Source organism: Onychostoma macrolepis, chromosome 08 (genome assembly GCF_012432095.1).
Source record: "Onychostoma macrolepis isolate SWU-2019 chromosome 08, ASM1243209v1, whole genome shotgun sequence".
In the NCBI taxonomy this organism is placed as follows: Eukaryota; Metazoa; Chordata; class Actinopteri; order Cypriniformes; family Cyprinidae; genus Onychostoma; species Onychostoma macrolepis.
Window position 1 is genome coordinate 787,397 of NC_081162.1, and position 18,511 is coordinate 805,907.

An 18,511-nucleotide genomic window follows, 5' to 3' on the forward strand; every position below is an offset into this window, starting at 1 on the left:
ACTTTTAGGAGAAAGCAATATCATGGATAAATGACTTGTATTTTAGCTAGAAGCCAAGCCAAAAACATCGTAATGATGGATTTGTTCATAACAAACCCACAGCTTCTCAACTCTTTTCATATTTTAATACTTTTGGTATTTTAGATACATTCCAGTTGGGCTTTAGGACCTTCCATAGCACCAAATCTGCACTACTTAAGGTTACTAACGATATTTTGTTATCTTTACATTCAGGATCACATGCTGTTTTAGTTTTGTTAGATCTTCGATCATAACTTTCGATACGATTGACCATAAGTTTCTTCTTAATTGCTTGGAGTGTTGGGTTGGTGTCCAGAACACAGCCCTTCAGTGGTTTGCATCGTATTTAAAGGACAGTTGCAGCGCATTTAGGAGACTTTTCTTCCACATTGGCTCCTTTAGTATGTGGCGTCCCACAGGGGTCGATTTTGGGACCACTGCTGTTCTCTTTGTATATGCTTCCTTAGGAACACCATTTTTCAGAATTACAGTATTTCATACCATTTTTATGCCAATGATCTTCATTTTTATGTTCTCATGAGCCTAGATGAATCATGTTCTTTGGACAAAGTACATGAACATTATACTGACTTTAAGCTCTGGCTCTCCAACAACTTTCTTCATTTAAGTCTTGAGGTTCTGATTGCAGGTTCTCCTTTGTCACCTACTTTTGCTGGTCAGCTAGGTTCCCTGTCCTCAAAGCTTGATGACCATGTTAAGAATCTAGAGGTAATTTGGATTCATCACTAAATTTGAATAAACAGATTAGTGTGAAAGGTACCTTTTTTTAATTTGAGATCAATTGCTAAAATTACACATTTTCTTTTGAATAAACTGTTTGTTGTGTCATATTAAATGTTGATTTTAATGTTTTTGTTTTTATTGTAAAGCACTTTAAGCAAGGCCTGTTGTTTATAAATGTGCTATAAATACATTTGCTTGATTTTCTTCTGTTAAGCTTAATATGTTAAGCTTTTTGCTCTTTATAAGATAGTTGAAGTTAAAAATGTATTGATGAGTTTGCTTTTTTTCTACAAACATGCAGCTTTTTACTTCAAAGGATGTTAATTGATGGACTCGATTACTGTTATGTTTTTATTGGCTATTTGGACTAGAGTTGGATGAGTTTGGTCTGGAAGAACTTGAATGATCTGCACAGAGCCACACCTTCAGGATGAACTGGAACTGACCTCACAAATACTCTAGTGAATGAATGGGCAAAAATTACCCCCAAAACGTGTGGAAAGCCTTCCCAGAAGATGTTATACTGTAGTTGCAAAGAGGGGAACAACACCATAACAATAATGTCTATGTATTTAGAATGCAACATCATTTAAGTCCCTGTTTGTCTAATAGTCAGGGCTGTTTCTCAAAAGCATCGTAAGATAAGTTGATCGCGGAGACCATCGGTGGTAATGGTTGTACGATCTACTTAGGGTTGCGATGCTTTTGGGAAACACAACCCAGGTCTCTCAATATTTTTGTTCATATAGTGAATGAAATAATATTCATTTAATTAATAATTTCATATTCTTTCAAATAATTAGTATTATTCAGTAACCTGAAGAGTACTGACAGAATTTACTGTGTTGTCTGTAATTAATGTTATTCCTGACTAAAGATAAAAAGCTCATTTAAACAGAATAGAGCATAATAAAAATCACTAAAGAAATTACTGAAATTTTTAGAAACCCTGATACAACAGCATCGAGTCTGGACAGAACAAAGGATCATCATTATAACTTACTTTATTGATGTAAAGGGTACATACAACATCCACTACAACTTATCTTTCAGAAGATATTACTAAAAAAAAAAAAGAGTGAGAGAGACGTTATATAACATTGTGTGTGTGTGTGTGTGTGTGTGCGCGTGTGTGTTGGCTTTTTTATAATGGCGGCTGGGGTTTGGCTGCCATGATCAGTCACTCTGGACCCTCAGACAAGGAATTCCCAGAGTAACGTCAAGAAACTGCGTGACAGCAGTGGCAGCCGTAGGAAGAGGAGTGTGACGTACTGAGTGCGCGTCTGCAACGGAGCCCTATCTGAGCGGCATGCAGTCTAAAACCAGCGTGTCACACCCCTGTGCGCCTGCATCGGTGTGCAGGCGTTTACCTGCAAAAGACAGACAGACGGTTTTTACTGATGAACTCCTCTCAGTAAGTTTTTGTCAGGTTTCTCTGCAGGTTCTTCACTCTTACTAACCTTCCTCATCCTCCTCCGCCCATAGGAGGAGGGGTGGGACCAGCACCGTGGTTTATTCTACCCATCCGTCTGCGCCCAGGGAATCCAGGAGGACTGCAAGAACATCACAGTGTAAACACAGAGAACCTGATCACGTCATGACTAAAAATGCAGTGGTTCTGCTGATGTAGGGTTTTAGATGTACCCTCTGCCATCACTGAAGCGAGATGATGTGTTGCTGTGTCCATCTTTAGACAGATCTGGCTGAACGAGAGTCTGGAAGCTGTGGAGACATTATACAGATCATTAGCTCGGGCAGGTCGATCATCACTAGTACTAGTGCTCCTAGTGATCGGAGCAAACCTCTAACACTAAAGCTGTGTGCAAAACCGCTCCCTACCCACTATATAGTGCACTATATCAGGTGCCAGCCATTTTAAAGTGCTGACCGAATTCTGAGTGAACGACTTCATTCCCTACATTCGTTCACTACTTTTTTACCCACAATGCATTCTGATTGTGAGTGGGAGAACAGGCGAGCTGGAAGAGAGAGCGGGAGAGAGCGAGTTTGAAGGAGAGATGCCGTTTACATCATGCATTATTTATATTAAAATGTCTTATGTAGGCATTAACTCAGTTTAATATTTTACTCATTTACTCAGGTGGCATCGTTAACTTACAAAAATTATGATTATTTGGTGGATAATTTAAAAATGTTCGTTAATCACCTGTAGGTAGCGTATTCATTCTGATGTAAAATTAACGGTTGTCCGAGGGCGCTCTACGGTCATCTTAAACGCTGCTCGGGAGAGTTTAAAGATACTAAAAATAATAAATACATAAAATTATGAACATGTTTTAATGTGCGTTTACTTTTGTTGTCAGTATTTTACTAGCATTTAATGACTATGAACATGAAAGCATTACAAAACAAATTATTAATATACCATCGATGAAACCACAAAGCACCTGATGCGGAGGTATGTATAATTACAATATAAAGTCATCAAGTCAACAAGTGCACTCAACTGCCATGCACTATATAGAGATTAGTGAATAAGTGAACGATTTCGGACACAGCTTGTGTGTTAAAGTTGAGAGTGTGTCGTCCTGCAGCACTTCTGCTCCAGACATGAATGATTTCTCAAATCAGTGTGAGACAGCGTCTGGCCAGCTGACAGAATGGTCATTTCTTGTAGATCCCGTCTTTAAGGCCTTGCAAACGTCTATGTTTGGTTTTCTGTTAGATATTTAAGCAATGACATGTAGGATTGCATCTGTTCTGAATGTTTTATCACCACCTACTGGCGTAATACTGTAACTTGCATTTATTCATTTATTTATTAAAGCAACAGTTTGCTAAACATTTGCCCATGAAGAAAAAAACCAAAAAAACCTCATCTGTATCTTGGATGGCCTGAGCGTAAGTAAATTTTCAGAAATTTTCAATTTAGGCAAACTATTCCTTTAATGCCATATCAGCATCAAAAGTTATATTTACAGCAAAAATATGAAATTGTAATAACACATTATGCAAATTAACTATATAAAATCTTTCAGCTTACTATTTGACACACATTATAAAACTTTACACAGTTATGTATATCCTTATCAGTTCCTTATTCACCCTTATTTCTGAATAAAATGTTTTCCTAGTAACATTAAAAGCAGGACAGTTCAGTAAAATATGCTCAAGGTTTTTGTAAAGAAAATCACATACTGATGACTGTTCACCTTTCAATATGTGTAGCTCTTGAGTGAACATACAGTTTGATCTTGACTTCAAAATGAAAATGAAGAAAGAATGTTTCATTCACAACAGGGTTGTCTACTCTTCATTTGTAGTGAACACATTCATCATATACTTATTGATCCTTTAAAAAAAATAAAAAAAAAGTAAATTCAGTATTATTAAAAATCCATATAAGTTCAGTATCAGTATCATCACTAGTCTGCGGAAAGAGTCTTTGTGTTATGAACTAGATAATTAAGATCAAGTTCCAGACAGACTGTCAGTCTGTGTATTAGTGGTGGGGATTTTACACTGACTCTTTTTTGAGGTTTTATCAAAATTGCAGAAATGACTTGTGACTCTTGGAAGCATGGATATTAATGTATCGATAACTACAGACCAGGCAGTAATGTTTTAAACCATTGTTTACCAGCAAAAGTGTGTTTATGAATTTAGTTGCATTTTAACTGCACAATTTCCAGCTCGTTAGGGTTTTTCTTTTTGCAAAGAACAAAAAAAAAAAGTGTAATAAAAACTTGACATGTAGTGGAAAATGTTTTCAATATATGTTATAATAAGTTACTAAAACTAGTATTGTCTCGTTCATTTCATTATGGTGAGATCAGTGAACATGTTGGCAAGGCAATATAAAAACTGAAACTAACATTACTGTCCCAGCTGGCCAAACAAAAACACACATGCTAACAAAATGGGGACATTTTAAAACGCTTAACGTGGCTTAAAGTACATAAACAATGACCAGAGAAACCCAAATTTTTGTCAAACCTTACTTGTAACAAACACTAACTACTGTCAAAAGAACGAGCCCTTATTCCACAGATAAAGTGAATAATATCACGTTAAGCGTTTTCTCCCCCATAGAAGTCCATTATAAGGAAACAGCTTACCGTGGCTTAACGTACCTTAACAACAACCGGGGAAAACCAAACTTCTGTCCAAGTTTACTTATAATAAACACTCGCTGCTGTCAAAAGAACAAGCTCTTATTCAGTGTATAAAGTGTATATCATCACGTTAAGCGCTCTTCCTCATAGAAGTTCATTATAAGGAATCATGTAACACTGTAATTTTGTTCAGTTAAATTTTTTAATAAGCATGAAAGCAGGTAAATTTTCTCATGTCTCAGCTCATTATCTCTAATGATCTCACGCAGAGCGCTACTCATATGGTAATAATCTACGCGAGCCACACGAACAGGGTCAACGCTCCCAAACAATGGGACAACAGAGCGTTCATGGTCAAGTTTACTGATTTGTCTGAGCGTTTGGATCATAACACGCTGCACACGTGCGGCCGATCAGCTGGCGGTCCTATACAGAGAAAAACAAACTTTCACTTTGAAATAAAGATTGTGATCCTGAAAATGAACATTGTGAAGAGCGACTGCTTCCAGTGCAGCACATAGTTTCTGACGAGTGAGTATGGTTTCTTTCTTTCCTTAGGAAATTTAGCATGGTTTTACGATGGTAAATGTGCAATAACCCCGTTTTTGGGGCAGACTGAGCACAGTTTTACTACGAATACCATTGTTCTATGTATTTATTTTAAGTAGGCTATATGTTAGTACTTTTATTATTTGCCTATGTGTTATGCATGTGTGCTACTGGCATTATACTCTACACAATATATGCTAACAAGCATTTACTTTTTCTTAGGAATTGCATTACCGGATATGTGTGCTTTAAAGCAGTGCATGGTGAAAGACAGGACACATGCCAGACATGTGATGTTCATCAGTTGCAGAAGAACTGTTTCCAAAAATGACACAAGGATGTGCAACAACGTGCTCAGAAATAAGCCTCTGACACTCATTATTTATATTTTGATAATATATTTTGATACTTTGTAAATAAATTCCAAAAAACACCTCCTAATATTCTCTCTCATCTCCACTTTGATAGGCCCATTAGGGGGTTGGATCTTTATATGCCCAGGTGTGAAGCGCATCAATATTTATGGCCATTGACACTCCCTCACATGTCGCCTTTCCAAAACAAGAAGTGTCTTACAAAAGTTAAATCACTATATTGTTTTTTTTGTGAATAAGTGAACAGAATGGTTTTCACATCTTTTTGTTGCAAACTTTCTAGTGTACAACATCCAATACTCAAAGGTCTTGTGAATATAAGTTTAGTATGAGTTTTCTGACCTTATTTCAGTACATGTACATGTTGATTGCATAATATTGTAGCACAGTTTGTGCTTAACACAGTGAAATGAGACTTTAGCCATTAATATGTTTATAAACGACAAAAAAGCCCCACAAATGTAAGGACAAGTGAAAACTTCTGAAGGGCCCCACACTGCAAAAAAAAATGCTTTTCTTAGATTTTTTGTCTTGTTTCAGCCAAAATATCTACAAATTCTTAAATCAAGAAGGATTTACTAGACAAGTAAAAATTGTCTTGTATTCAGAAAAAACAAGTCAAAATTAAGGTTTTTCTTTCTTGAAACAAGCAAAATAATCTTGTTTTCTGTTTGAAATAAGATTATTTAGCTTACTCCATTAGCAGATTATTTTGCTTGTTCTTTGCTCGTCTCTGTTTGTGCTGTTTTGATTAGTGGGAAAGGGGAAATAGCTCGTTCTTTTGACAGCAGCAAGTGTTTATAATAAGTAAACTTGGACAGAAGTTTGGTTTTCCCCGGTTGTTGTTAAGGTACATTAAGCCACGTTAAGCTGTTTACTTATAATGGACTTCTATGGGGGAGAAAACGCTTAACGTAATATTATTCACTTTATCTGTGGAATAAGGGCTCGTTCTTTTGACAGTAGTTACTGTTTGTTACAAGTAAGGTTTGATAATAATTTGGGCTTCCCTGGTAATTGTTTACGTATGTTAAGCGTTTTAAAACGTCCCACAAAATGAACTTACAACAAGCCAATGAACTCGACGGCTCCCCAGAAGAGATCGCTCAGGAAAGACAAGCTCCACGGCGACCGGCTCCTGCTGTCCAGAACCTGGCCTGAGCAGAGAGAAAAACATGACAAAGATATCACACAACACACCAAATGAGCTCCAAACTAAATATGTGACTTATACTGTACGAACAACGTGTCTGTTGATATGCCCACTACTGCAAAATTACGAATCCTACTATGTAGAAAGCGTTATTATTATGAATATTTAATACATCGCGTTCGTAGGTTGTATTTAAGGATCAACAAACTGACTCATGAATGTGTAAACTGACGACCCAGAAAGATTACGACAAACGTCAGATTCATTTAACTTAATTAATATTCAGGAGGAGCTGTGTATATTCACCATTATAGCCTTCGTATCATTCCTACCCGGATATTATCATTGTAACACAAACAAATGTTGGTCTAACCATAGCTATATATCTATGGGTCTAACCGGATCGTATCGATAAGTCATACAAATATAAGGTGTTATATCAAAAATGTATGTTAGGCAGAGTGACAGACAAAACAACAATACTGGATGCATTAGCTCTTGGCTGGCGTAAAACTAACACAATAACGCTAAATTATAATAATTTAGTAATGTATGACAATTTATTTTATATAATAAGAATGGTGCAGGTTTATCAGCAAAAATAACATTCTTTTTCTTAACAAAACAAAAGTTGTTTTTAGCACTTACCATTTGATACATAAACCATCGTCACTGTTGTTTAACCGGAAATAAGCTCCTTTTCCGGTTCTGCGCACTGGCGTCTGTTCGGTGGCGACGTTTGTTTACAGTTAAGGAAGGGCCATTTAAACTTATTCATAGAACTAATCTAGCTAAACCATCATATTTTGCAAAAGAATGTTGCTGTAAACTGTACCTTTTGTAACAGATGCTGTTTATTTTATTTGGTAGTGGCATTTTGATTTTATTTTCAACCATATTGATGTTAGACTCCTTCGAAGTGGCAAAAACAGATCAACCTCGTCTTCTTATTAACTAAATTGTATATTTATAAGTGTATAGACTGTTTGACATGAAGAAAAACAAAAAACACACTGTTCATGTCTGCATTTCTTTACGGTTTTAAAGGTAAGCTCTTTGTAAGTGTAGACTGTCTTAAAAACACATTCATGTCATTTCTTGACAGTTAAAAGTGCAGAAGAAATAAGACACAGTTTTAGATAAAGAGACTGCAGAGTGAACCCTGTGCACCTGAAGGCAGCCTTCATTATCTGTTGAGGCCAGTGAGACACCTGCAGAGCGGGAGATATCTGCACCTGTTAAAGGACATGAAAATGAAAAAAGAAAAACAGTCAGACCACATCTCCGAGATATTTCCCTGCTCACTTAAACAATTTCGGTCAGAAGCAGTTTTGGTTCTAAAAAAAAAAAAAAAAAGAGGAACTGAACTAATAATGTGTTGCAGTAGAGTGTGTGTGTTCTAGTTCTAGACACAAATGTGTATAATGATATTGGTTTTACAACGTAGGAGGACACTTCCTGTGTCTTCGTAAACCAAATTGCTTAAAAATTTCTGGTTTCCATGTTTTAAGGGTTCATTCCATAGGGATAATAGTTTTTAATACAAACTGTATTTTCTATCCCCTTACCCTTAAACCTACCCCTCACACTAAACTTTCTGCATTTTTAGATTTTCAAAAAAAAAAAAACGTAATTCTGTATGATTTATAACCTGTTTTAAAAACAAATGTCCCCACAATGACTGGTATTACTATTCCCATAGAAACCAACACAGACACACACACGTTTGTTTTTGTGAAAAGTGAGGACATCCCATAGGCGTAATGGTTTTTATACTGTACAAACTGTATGTGCTATTGTCCTGCACCAACCCTACACCTAAACCTACCCCTTACAGGAGACTTTCTGCTATTTCAGATTTTCAATACACTCCATTCTGTGTGATTTATGAGCGTTTTGAAAAGTGGGGACATGGGGTAATGTCCTGAAAAGTCACCTTCTCCTTGTAATACCTGCCATACCCTTGTCATTATACACATCTATGTCCTGATTTGTCACAAAAACGGTCACACAGCCTATTAAATTAAAACCGCTAAATTGTCTAGGATATGTCTAGGTTCCCCTCATGCATCAAGGCATGGACTCTACCAGACCTCTGAACGAGAAGATTAGTGGCTCAGTGGATCGGATTTGTTGATCCAGCACATCCCATAGATGCTCATTCAGATTTAAGGAAAATAAAAACAAGGCAACACCTTGAACTCTTTGTCATGTTCCTTAAACTATTCCTGAAACATTTTTGGAGTGATCTAAAAGAAAACATAATTGATCAGACCAGGCAATCCTCTGCCATTGCTCTATGGTCTAGTTCTGATGCTCATGTGAACATTGTAGGTGCTTTCGATGGTGGACAGGGGTCATAGGCACTCTTGACAGGTCTGCTATGCACCTTTCTATAATGGCCAGCATTATACTTTTCTACGATTTGTGTTACAGTAGCTCTTCTGTGTGATTGGACTGGACTTGCTGCCTAATATATCCCACCCCTGTACAGGTGCCACTGTAACAATATAACCAATGTGAGAAAACATGTTCCTAGCCTTTGTCAGCATACTGATAGTGGCATCTGGTGGTCACTTTTGGTACTGTACGTGAATTTAGCTTTTTGTTTTATTGTTAAAGGACAATGCAAAAATTGTTAAAGTTAAAGGACATTCATTCATTTATTTATTTATTTGAGAAAATGTTTTTTACTGATTAAAAAAAAAAAAATTACAGAAAAAGAGAAAGTAATTTTTTAGGAAATAAACTCAAGGCATTAATACACTTCCCTTTGTGATTCAGGGCTTCTGTAATTTGCTGTACTCTGACTTTTCTTTATTAAGATTAGTGAAACTTTCTTGTTTGTCACAATTCATGATTACATATTTAAATTAAAATTAAGGATTTATAATTATATTTTACATTCAGATTTAAAATATATATTCAAATTGTATGTATGTATGTATATATATATATATATATATATATATATATATAATTTAATTTAGTCATTTAGCAGACGCTTTTATTCAAATGAGGATAATCAATCAAAAGCAATCAAAACCAACAAAAGAGCAATAAAATGCAAGTGCTATGGCAAGTCTCGGTTAGCCTAACACAGTACACGTAGCAAGGTTTATATATATATATATATATATATATATATATATATATATATATATAAACAAACCTGTGTATAAATGTGTGTGTATATAAAACTGGCAATGAGTCTTTCGCTGTGGAGGAATTTTGGCCCACTCTTCTTTGCAGAATGTTTTAATTCAGCCACATTGGAGGGTTTTCGAGCATGAATGGACTGTTTAAGGTCATGCCACAGCATTTCAATTGGATTTAAGTCTGGATTTTGATTTGGCCACTCCAAAACCTTAATTTTGTTTTTCTTGAGACATTCAGAGGTGGACTTGCTGCTGTGTTTGGAATCATTGTCCTGCTGCAGAACCCAAGTTCGCTTCAGCTTGAGGTCACGAACAGATGGCTGGACATTCTCCTTCAGGATTTTCTGATAGAGTGCAGAATTCATGGTTCCATCAGTTGTGGCAAGTCATCCAGGTTCTGAAGCTGCAAAGCCTCAGACCATCACACTACCACCACGTTTGACTGTTGGTATGATGTTCTTTTTATGCTGTGTTGGTTTTACGCCAGATTAATTAATTGAATTATGAATTAATTACGTGAATTAATTTTTCACGTAAGACCAGGTTGGTTTGGACAGCTTTTTTCCCTTAATAAATGAAATCATCATTTAAAAACTGCATTTTGTATTTACTTGCATTATCTTTGTGTAATATTAAAATTTGTTTGATGATCTGAATCTTTTAAGTGTGACAAATATGCAAACAAAAAAAAAAATAAAAATAAAAATACAGAAAGGGGGCAAAAAAAATTTCACGACACTATATATATATATATATATATATATATATATATATATATATTTATTTATTAGACATTGGATGGGTAGAAGGGCTACTTCATTATGGAAAAAAGCTGATTCCTGACATGTGCTTCTGTGGTGTGGGATCAGAGCTGAGCACAGAATTAATCAGTCCATCATCTAAAGATGCTGCTAATAAGCAAGCCTCCATTTAATCAGCTGAATGCACAGGCCCTCACAAATCTTCACATATGGTGGGGGAATATTATCCATAATATGATTACACAGCGTTCAAATTGGATTTGCAATTGCTCAAAACAGACAGAAAACAGACACAAGCATGCCAGTAATGGACAAGACAAGTTCAGTTTTGGTGAAAACATTCAGGGAAACAATATTTTTTATTAATTAAAAGGGGCTCATCCTTCATTCTGTACATGTGCAGTAAGTGATATAAGTGGTTATGAAGGAGAGACCTTGTTGCCCCTGCTGACAGATGATATCGTGGTCTCTTCTTCTGATTCTGCCGGCTCAGTGGCCCACAGGTTTCTGCCACAGAGTAGGAACGGCACAGCATGCTCTCTGAACTGATTCAGAAAAAGGGTTTTGGGTCATATCAATCAATCATTGATCATACACTATATTGCCAGAAGTATAGGGACACCCCCTTCTAATGAACAGGTTTGACTACTTTAGTAATTTCCATGAGTACAAATCTTAATGTTTAAGCATAATGATATTCTAGGGAATTGTGTGCTTCTAATTTTATAGCAACAGTTTGGACAGGACCCTTTTCTTTTCTCACCAATGACTTGTACATACACTATACGGACAAACGTATTGGCACCCCCTTCTTTAGAACAGAAAAAGGCACTTCCAAAACTGTGGCAACAAAGATGAAACATAACTCATGTATTTAAAAATTGTATTTCCATCTCTGTTGCAACAGTTTTGGAAGTGTCTAAAATGACTGTATCCCATATGTACAAGTAATTGGTGTTTGGTAAAGAGTTTTTGGCTCAAGATCTGCATTTAAAGTCACAGCAGAGGTGTTCAGCTTGGATTAGGACTCGGCTTTCTGCAGACCAGTCAAGTTCTTCCACACTGACTAAATCAATCATTTCTTTTTGAACCTTGCCTTATACACACTTATACGCATTGTCATGTTAGAATAGAAAAGGGTCCTGTCCAAACTGTTGCTTTAAAATTAGAAGCATACAATTCCCAAGAATATCATTATATGTTTAAACATTAAGATTTGTACTCATGGAAATTACTAAAGTAGTCAAACCTGTTCATTACAAGGGGGTGTCCCAATACTTTTGGCAATATAGTGTATTTAAGGTTTATTGCGACACTGAGCATGGTTTTGAGGAATCCTCATGAATGTTTAAGTGAATAATGTAATTGATTTTCACAATGAAATATCCAGGTCATATCTGACTCTACATTAAATACAATAAAACAAAAAAAAAAAATATATAACAAAATAACTAAAATATAATAAAATACCTAACTACATAATACTACTATTGTTAGAAATTGCGGTCACACTTTATATTAGGTGGCCTTAACTACTATGTACTTACATCAAAAAATAAGTACAATGTACTTATTGTGTTCATATTGTATTGCAAAACACTTCTGCTGATATTGAGGTGGGATACGGGTAAGGTTAGGGACAGGTTTGATGGTTTGGGTAGGTTTAAGGGTGGGTTAAGGTTTTATGGGATGGGTCAACAGTGTAATTATAAATGTAATTACAAATTAATTACAGATGTAATTACATATAGCCTAGGTATTAATATTATACATACAATGTAAAAACATGTATGTACACAATAAGTGCATTGTATAAAATTATTAATTTAAATGTACGTACATAGTAGTTAAGGCCACCTAATATAAAGTGGGACCGAAATTGCAACAAAATTAAAATAGAAATATAAACTTTTGAACTGCGGGTTTCGTCTGGTCAGAGGAGAACTGGCCCCCCGACTGAGCCTGGTTTCTCCCAAGGTTTTTTTCTCCATTCTGTCTCAGAGGGAGTTTTGGTTCCTTGCCGCTGTCGCCTCTGGCTTGCTCAGTTGGGGACACTTAATTTCTAGCGATTATCGCCGATTTGATTGCAGATACTATTTAAATTAAACTGAGCTAGACAATGACATCTCTGAATTCAATAATGAAATGCCTTTAATTGAAAATTGAGTGTTTAATCTTATCATTATACATTACTGACACTCAATCCTCCAATTTGATACTGTTAAGTGCTTTGACACAATCTGTATTGTTAAAAGCGCTATATAAATAAAGGTGACTTGACTTGACTCTAAATTAAAGATCTAAATCTAAAGATCTAAAGATCTAAATCTATCTAATCTAAATTAAGATCGTATGAAATGTGATATTTTCATGTTTCACACAAATATTTGATATCAATAATCAAGAAACCCTGCTAAATTTTTAGACACAAGATGTTGGTGTTGGTCCCAGGGACACATGCCACCACACATTTTGTATGTATCTCTTATCTGACATGCTCAGTTCAGCTCATGAACATCTCTCTCTTAACAAGCTGATGATCTGAATGAGAATATGCAGTGTTTTGTTTACCCAAAACCAGGACTGGAAATCCACCATTCTAGAAGGTACTGACTCACCTGTCTGTTCATGAATATGTAGATTATGGGGTTGAAAACTGTGCTGCTCTTGGCCAGATACACGGGGACGGTGGCGATCACCGGGTCAATGTAAAGGTTCGGGTCTAAGATCACAGACAGTGCAAATGCAGCATAGGGCAGCCAGGTGAGCAGGAAGGCCATCACCATGACAACCACCATACAGGCCACCTGGGTCTCTGCCCTGGCAGTGCTTCCTCCCTCTGACATTTTCAGTTTGGTCACCTGTAGGTAAAACAAACATGCGAACCTCCTGAATCCAGAGACAGAACAGTTACAAATCTAAAGTTTACTTAAAAACTGAAGTTTAAAAATATTAAATAGCATTCTTTACTTATTAAATAGCAAAACATATCGACCTTTTTTTTAGAGAATTGTATCCACCTTTTTCCTAACGAGCCTACTGTCTTTTAAATAATGGGAGGCACTTCCTGTTGGGAAGTTCTGTTTAAAAAGACTGCAACAATTTCAAATCAGAAGATTAAACTATAAATAATCCTTATCCTTCATTTTGACTGAATGGACTGTAAATTTTCATTCATTTACGGTTTTCAGAAGTCAGGAGAATAATGTTACGTTTGGTATATTAATGTGGCATGATATAACAACAATATCTATAGAATAGCTCCTGATTATTCATGTTATCTTTTTATTTTGCTGTAAGTACAACCTGAATTCCAGAAATGTTGGGATGTTTTTTTTTTTATTTGAATAAAATGAAAACTAAAAGAATTTCAAATCACATGAGTCAATATTTTATTCACAATAGAACATAGAGAACATAACAAATGTTTAAACTGAGAAATTTTACAATTTTATGCACAAAATGAGCTCATTTCAAATTTGATGCCTGCTACAGGTCTCAAAATAGTTGGGACGGGGACATGTTTACCATGGTGTTGCATCTCCTAAAGATAACTATAAAGATAACGATATTAGCGTCCACACCAGCGAACGATATTGTCTGTTTATTATAAGTGCTCGCCCGTCTGCCGCTTTAAATTCTGCAGCTCATTATAGCAGGATGGATTCTGATTGGCTGTCAATGTTTGTATTGTTCATCAGTTGGAAAAAAATTGTTCTGAAAGTGATTCCAACAATATCGTTTCTCTGTGCCTTTATCGTTATCGGTGTGGTGTGGACTCTGCTATTCTTTAATACTGAGAATGATTCAAAACAGTTTGAAGACGTCTGGGCATCGAGGTTATGAGTTTCTGGAGGTTTGGTGTTGGAATTTGGTCCCATTCTTGCCTGATATAGGTTTCCAGCTGCTGAAGAGTTTGTGGTCGTCTTTGACATATTTTTCATTTAATGATGCACCAAATGTTCTCTATAGGTAAAAGATCTGGACTGCAGGCAGACTAATTCAGCACCCGGACTCTTCTACTACAAAGCCATGCTGTTGTAATAGCTGCAGTATGTGGTTTTGCATTGTCCTGCTGAAATGCACATGGCCTTCCCTGAAATACACGTCATCTTGGAGGGGAGCATATGTTGCTCTAAAACCTTTATATACCTTCCAGCATTCATAGTGCCTTCCAAAACATGCAAGCTGCCCGTACCGTATGCACTTATGCACCCCCATACCATCAGAGATGCTGGCTTTTGAACTGAATGCTGATGACGTGCTGGAAGGTCTCCCTCCTCTTTAGCCCGGAGGACAAAATCGTCTGTGATTTCCAACAAGAATGTCAAATTTGGACTCGTCTGACCATAGAACACTTTGAAACAGTCCATTTTAAATGAGTCTTGGCCCACAGGACACGACGGCGCTTCTGGACCATGTTCACATATAGCTTCCTTTTTGCATGATAGAGCTTTAGTTGGCATCTGCAGATGGCACGGTGGATTGTGTTTCTCTACAGTGGTTTCTGGAAGTATTCCTGGGCCCATTTAGTAACGTCAATGACAGAATCATGCCGATGAGTGATGCAGTGTCGTCTGAGGGACCGAAGACCATGGGCTTCCAACGAAGGTCTTCGGCCTTGTCCCTTATGCACAGAGATTTCTCCAGTTTCTCTGAAACCTTTGATGATGTTGTGCACTGTAGATGATGAGATTTGCAAAGCCTTTACAATTTGACGTTGAGGAACATTGTTTTTAAAGTATTCCACAATCTTTTTACACAGTCTTTCACAGATTGGAGAGCCTCTGCCCATCTTTACTTCTGAGAGACTCTCAGAAGGTCTTACAGACCTGATGTCATGTTTTTTGCTTTTTCAGCCCTTTGTTGCCCCCGTGCCAACTTTTTTAAGACCTGTAGCAGGCATCAAACTTGAAATGTGCTCGTTTAGTGGATAAAAGTGTAAAATTTCTCAGTTTAAATATTTGTTATGTTCTCTATGTTCTATTGTGAATAAAATATCGGCTCACATGATTTTAAAGTCTTTTAGTTTTCATTTTATTCAAATTTAAAAAACGTCCCAACATTTCCAGAATTCAGGTTGTAAATGAAAAAGACAACATACATGCATTTGTGGTCTGCTTTTCCAATTTAATTTACAACATAAACCATGAAAAATTCCTTGGAATGCACTAAGAATCTTCCATCTCTCTTTCTAGGTTTGTTTTCACGGCAGCTGTAAAATGCAACCGTTACGAAATATAGACATATATTACTATAATGATATTTAACACATCTGTAATATTGCTGCTGACAGAGGAGGATCTTTAGGAGTTATTCATGGTATGTTTAAATTAATTTGTTAATGCTTTTAAACTTTTAAATGTCCTTTTAATGATTGATGGTTGAAGGGTGAGTAAAATAATGTCACCTCATTGTACCCAGTTTTTGAAAATGCTTGTTATTGGGTTCATAGAGCGAACCTTTTGCTTTTTGTTTACAGTATAATACAGTGTAAATGGAAGTTACTCCCATAATTTGCCTAAAATGTCATGGGGCGTAGGAAAAAGGTGGATAATATTTTTCGTATATTTGGATTTATTGAATAATACAAATCATCATCAAATTTTCATGAAATAGATGTACCATTTCAGAAAAATTCATCTATTAAATTTAATTTTTAAATATGGATTTTTGTATATATTTTGCAACTTTTTATTAAACATTTTTTAAGGCATTTGCAGGCAAACAAAAAACCATCCATCCAATCAGTATGAACAATGATTTTTGTAGAAACACCCTCAAAACTTAACTGTTTGTCAAAGAACATCCAGCTTCGCTACTGAAGAGGTCAGCTCCATCTTTACCTTAATTAAATCTGAACCAGCTAAAGAAGGTTAGCTAAATTAGTTTGACATTATAAGTAGGTGTGTCAAAGCAGGGCTGCAACTAAACTCTACAAGACTGTGGCCTTCCAGGAGTGGAATTTAACATTCATTATAGGAAAATGTAGTAAATTTGTCCAGTATACTGAATATGCTGAGGCATGAAGAGGCTAAAAATGTTGTGAATAAAAAATTTAAAGAAAAAGGAAAAATAAAAAGGCTTTTGATTCCAATGTGAAATGCCTGTCCCATTGTTAAGGCAGATAAGATAGTTATGCAATAAAAATGTAAAACGGTCACACTTTATTTTAGGGACCAGTTCTCACTATTAATTATGACATTTGCTTCAATAAACTCCTAATTACTGTTCATTACTAGTTATTAAGGTAGATGTTAAATTTTGGTATGGGGTAGGATAAAGGGATCTAAAATATAGCCATGCAGAATAAGGCATTAATATGTGCTTTATAAGTACTAATAAACAGCCAATATGTTAGCAATATGCATGCTAATAAGCAAGTAGTTAATAGTGAGAAATTATCCATGATCCCATAATATCATAATCTCAGATAGAGGCAAATACAGGTATGTAAAATGACAAATACTTCCTCTACATGCCTCTATCAGCATGAAATCTTCCCTAGTCCTTTGTAGCTTTCTCGAGTTTCCTACCTGCCGTAGGGTCCACAGGAGCCGAGTGTAGGAGATGACAATGACAATGAAAGGCAGTGCAAAGCACAGAAGAAAGTAACACATGATGTAGGAGACGTTGGCCAAATTTCTGCTGTACCAGTCTGGTGCACAAGATGTCTGCACACCCTCCAGCTCATAGCTACCCCATCCAAAAAGTGGTGGAGTGTTCCACAGGAACGACCAGACCCAGGCGATAACAACTCCTGCAACTGCATGTCTCGTCTGGAAGGTGACTGAACCCACTGGTCTGCAGACCACCACGCATCGTTCAACTGCAATTATCGCAACCGAGCACAGACCAGCGATACCTGTTTTTTAAGAGAAAAGTGCCCCTATAGCAAGATCAGTAGTCCTGAACTGGTCAGTGCTGACTCAAAAATGGATCGCGGGTATATTCTGATCATGGACGTAGACAGCAGGGGAAAACAAAATATATAATTGCAAATGTGAATAATAATATCCATCTAACTATTTAACCATAGGTCATTCATGGTCAATCAAATTCAATAAAACATATATAAAAAAGGTTCAGAATAGATACTCACCAAAGAAGGCCACGGCAAAACCTTCTAGCACACATCCCACCCTGCCTAAGCTGAAGTACCCCATGGCATTGGTCACCATGGTTGGCAGCCCACCAAATGTTGCACAACCAAGATCAGCCACAGCTAGGTTGACCAGGGCGAAGTTCAGCGGCTGCCGTAGCTGCCTGTGCTTCAACGTCACCACAATTACAGTCATGTTCAATATGATGCCAAAAACTGAGAAGAAACCAATAATAACTGCCAGAATAGTGTAGCCCATCCTTGGCATGATGGTATCATTCACTGCACTGGTTGAAATAAGGCTTTCTGATGCAATAATGGCCATCTTAGTTGGCTCCATTTTGAACTGAACTTCATACAAGTACATACAAGAACTCTGGCATAAACTGTTAGCTTTAGCCAGAGACGTAAAGAGTCTCTGTCTGAGGAGGGTTGCAAGGGCTCTTCTCCCCTTTTTATGTCTGAATATGGTCTGCTGGCTTACAGGGAAAATCCTTAGATCCGGATTGTGAATGGAATAATTCTGTCAGATTATGTTCCTGGAAATCTATGATGCACTCAGCTTGATTGCAG

General features: G+C 36.5%; 2 protein-coding genes across 2 annotated transcripts; both read right to left on the bottom strand.

The window, feature by feature from the left end:
• Nucleotides 1-1,751: 1,751 nt before the first annotated feature.
• selenok (selenoprotein K) lies at nucleotides 1,752-7,672 on the bottom strand. The gene is made up of 5 exons (XM_058783809.1): nucleotides 7,566-7,672; nucleotides 6,831-6,921; nucleotides 2,410-2,487; nucleotides 2,226-2,318; nucleotides 1,752-2,135 (listed from the first exon to the last, which is right to left on the bottom strand). Exons 1-5 carry the CDS (start codon nucleotides 7,582-7,584, stop codon nucleotides 2,132-2,134), a joined length of 285 nt encoding a protein of 94 aa, XP_058639792.1. The 5' UTR covers nucleotides 7,585-7,672; the 3' UTR covers nucleotides 1,752-2,131.
• A 3,513-nt stretch (nucleotides 7,673-11,185) lies between these two features.
• parapinopsina (parapinopsin a) lies at nucleotides 11,186-18,278 on the bottom strand. The gene is made up of 4 exons (XM_058785059.1): nucleotides 17,939-18,278; nucleotides 17,373-17,701; nucleotides 13,455-13,697; nucleotides 11,186-11,381 (listed from the first exon to the last, which is right to left on the bottom strand). The coding sequence occupies exons 1-4, from the start codon at nucleotides 18,276-18,278 to the stop codon at nucleotides 11,256-11,258; spliced, it is 1,038 nt and encodes a 345-aa protein (XP_058641042.1). The 3' UTR covers nucleotides 11,186-11,255.
• Between the last annotated feature and the right edge of the window lie 233 nt (nucleotides 18,279-18,511).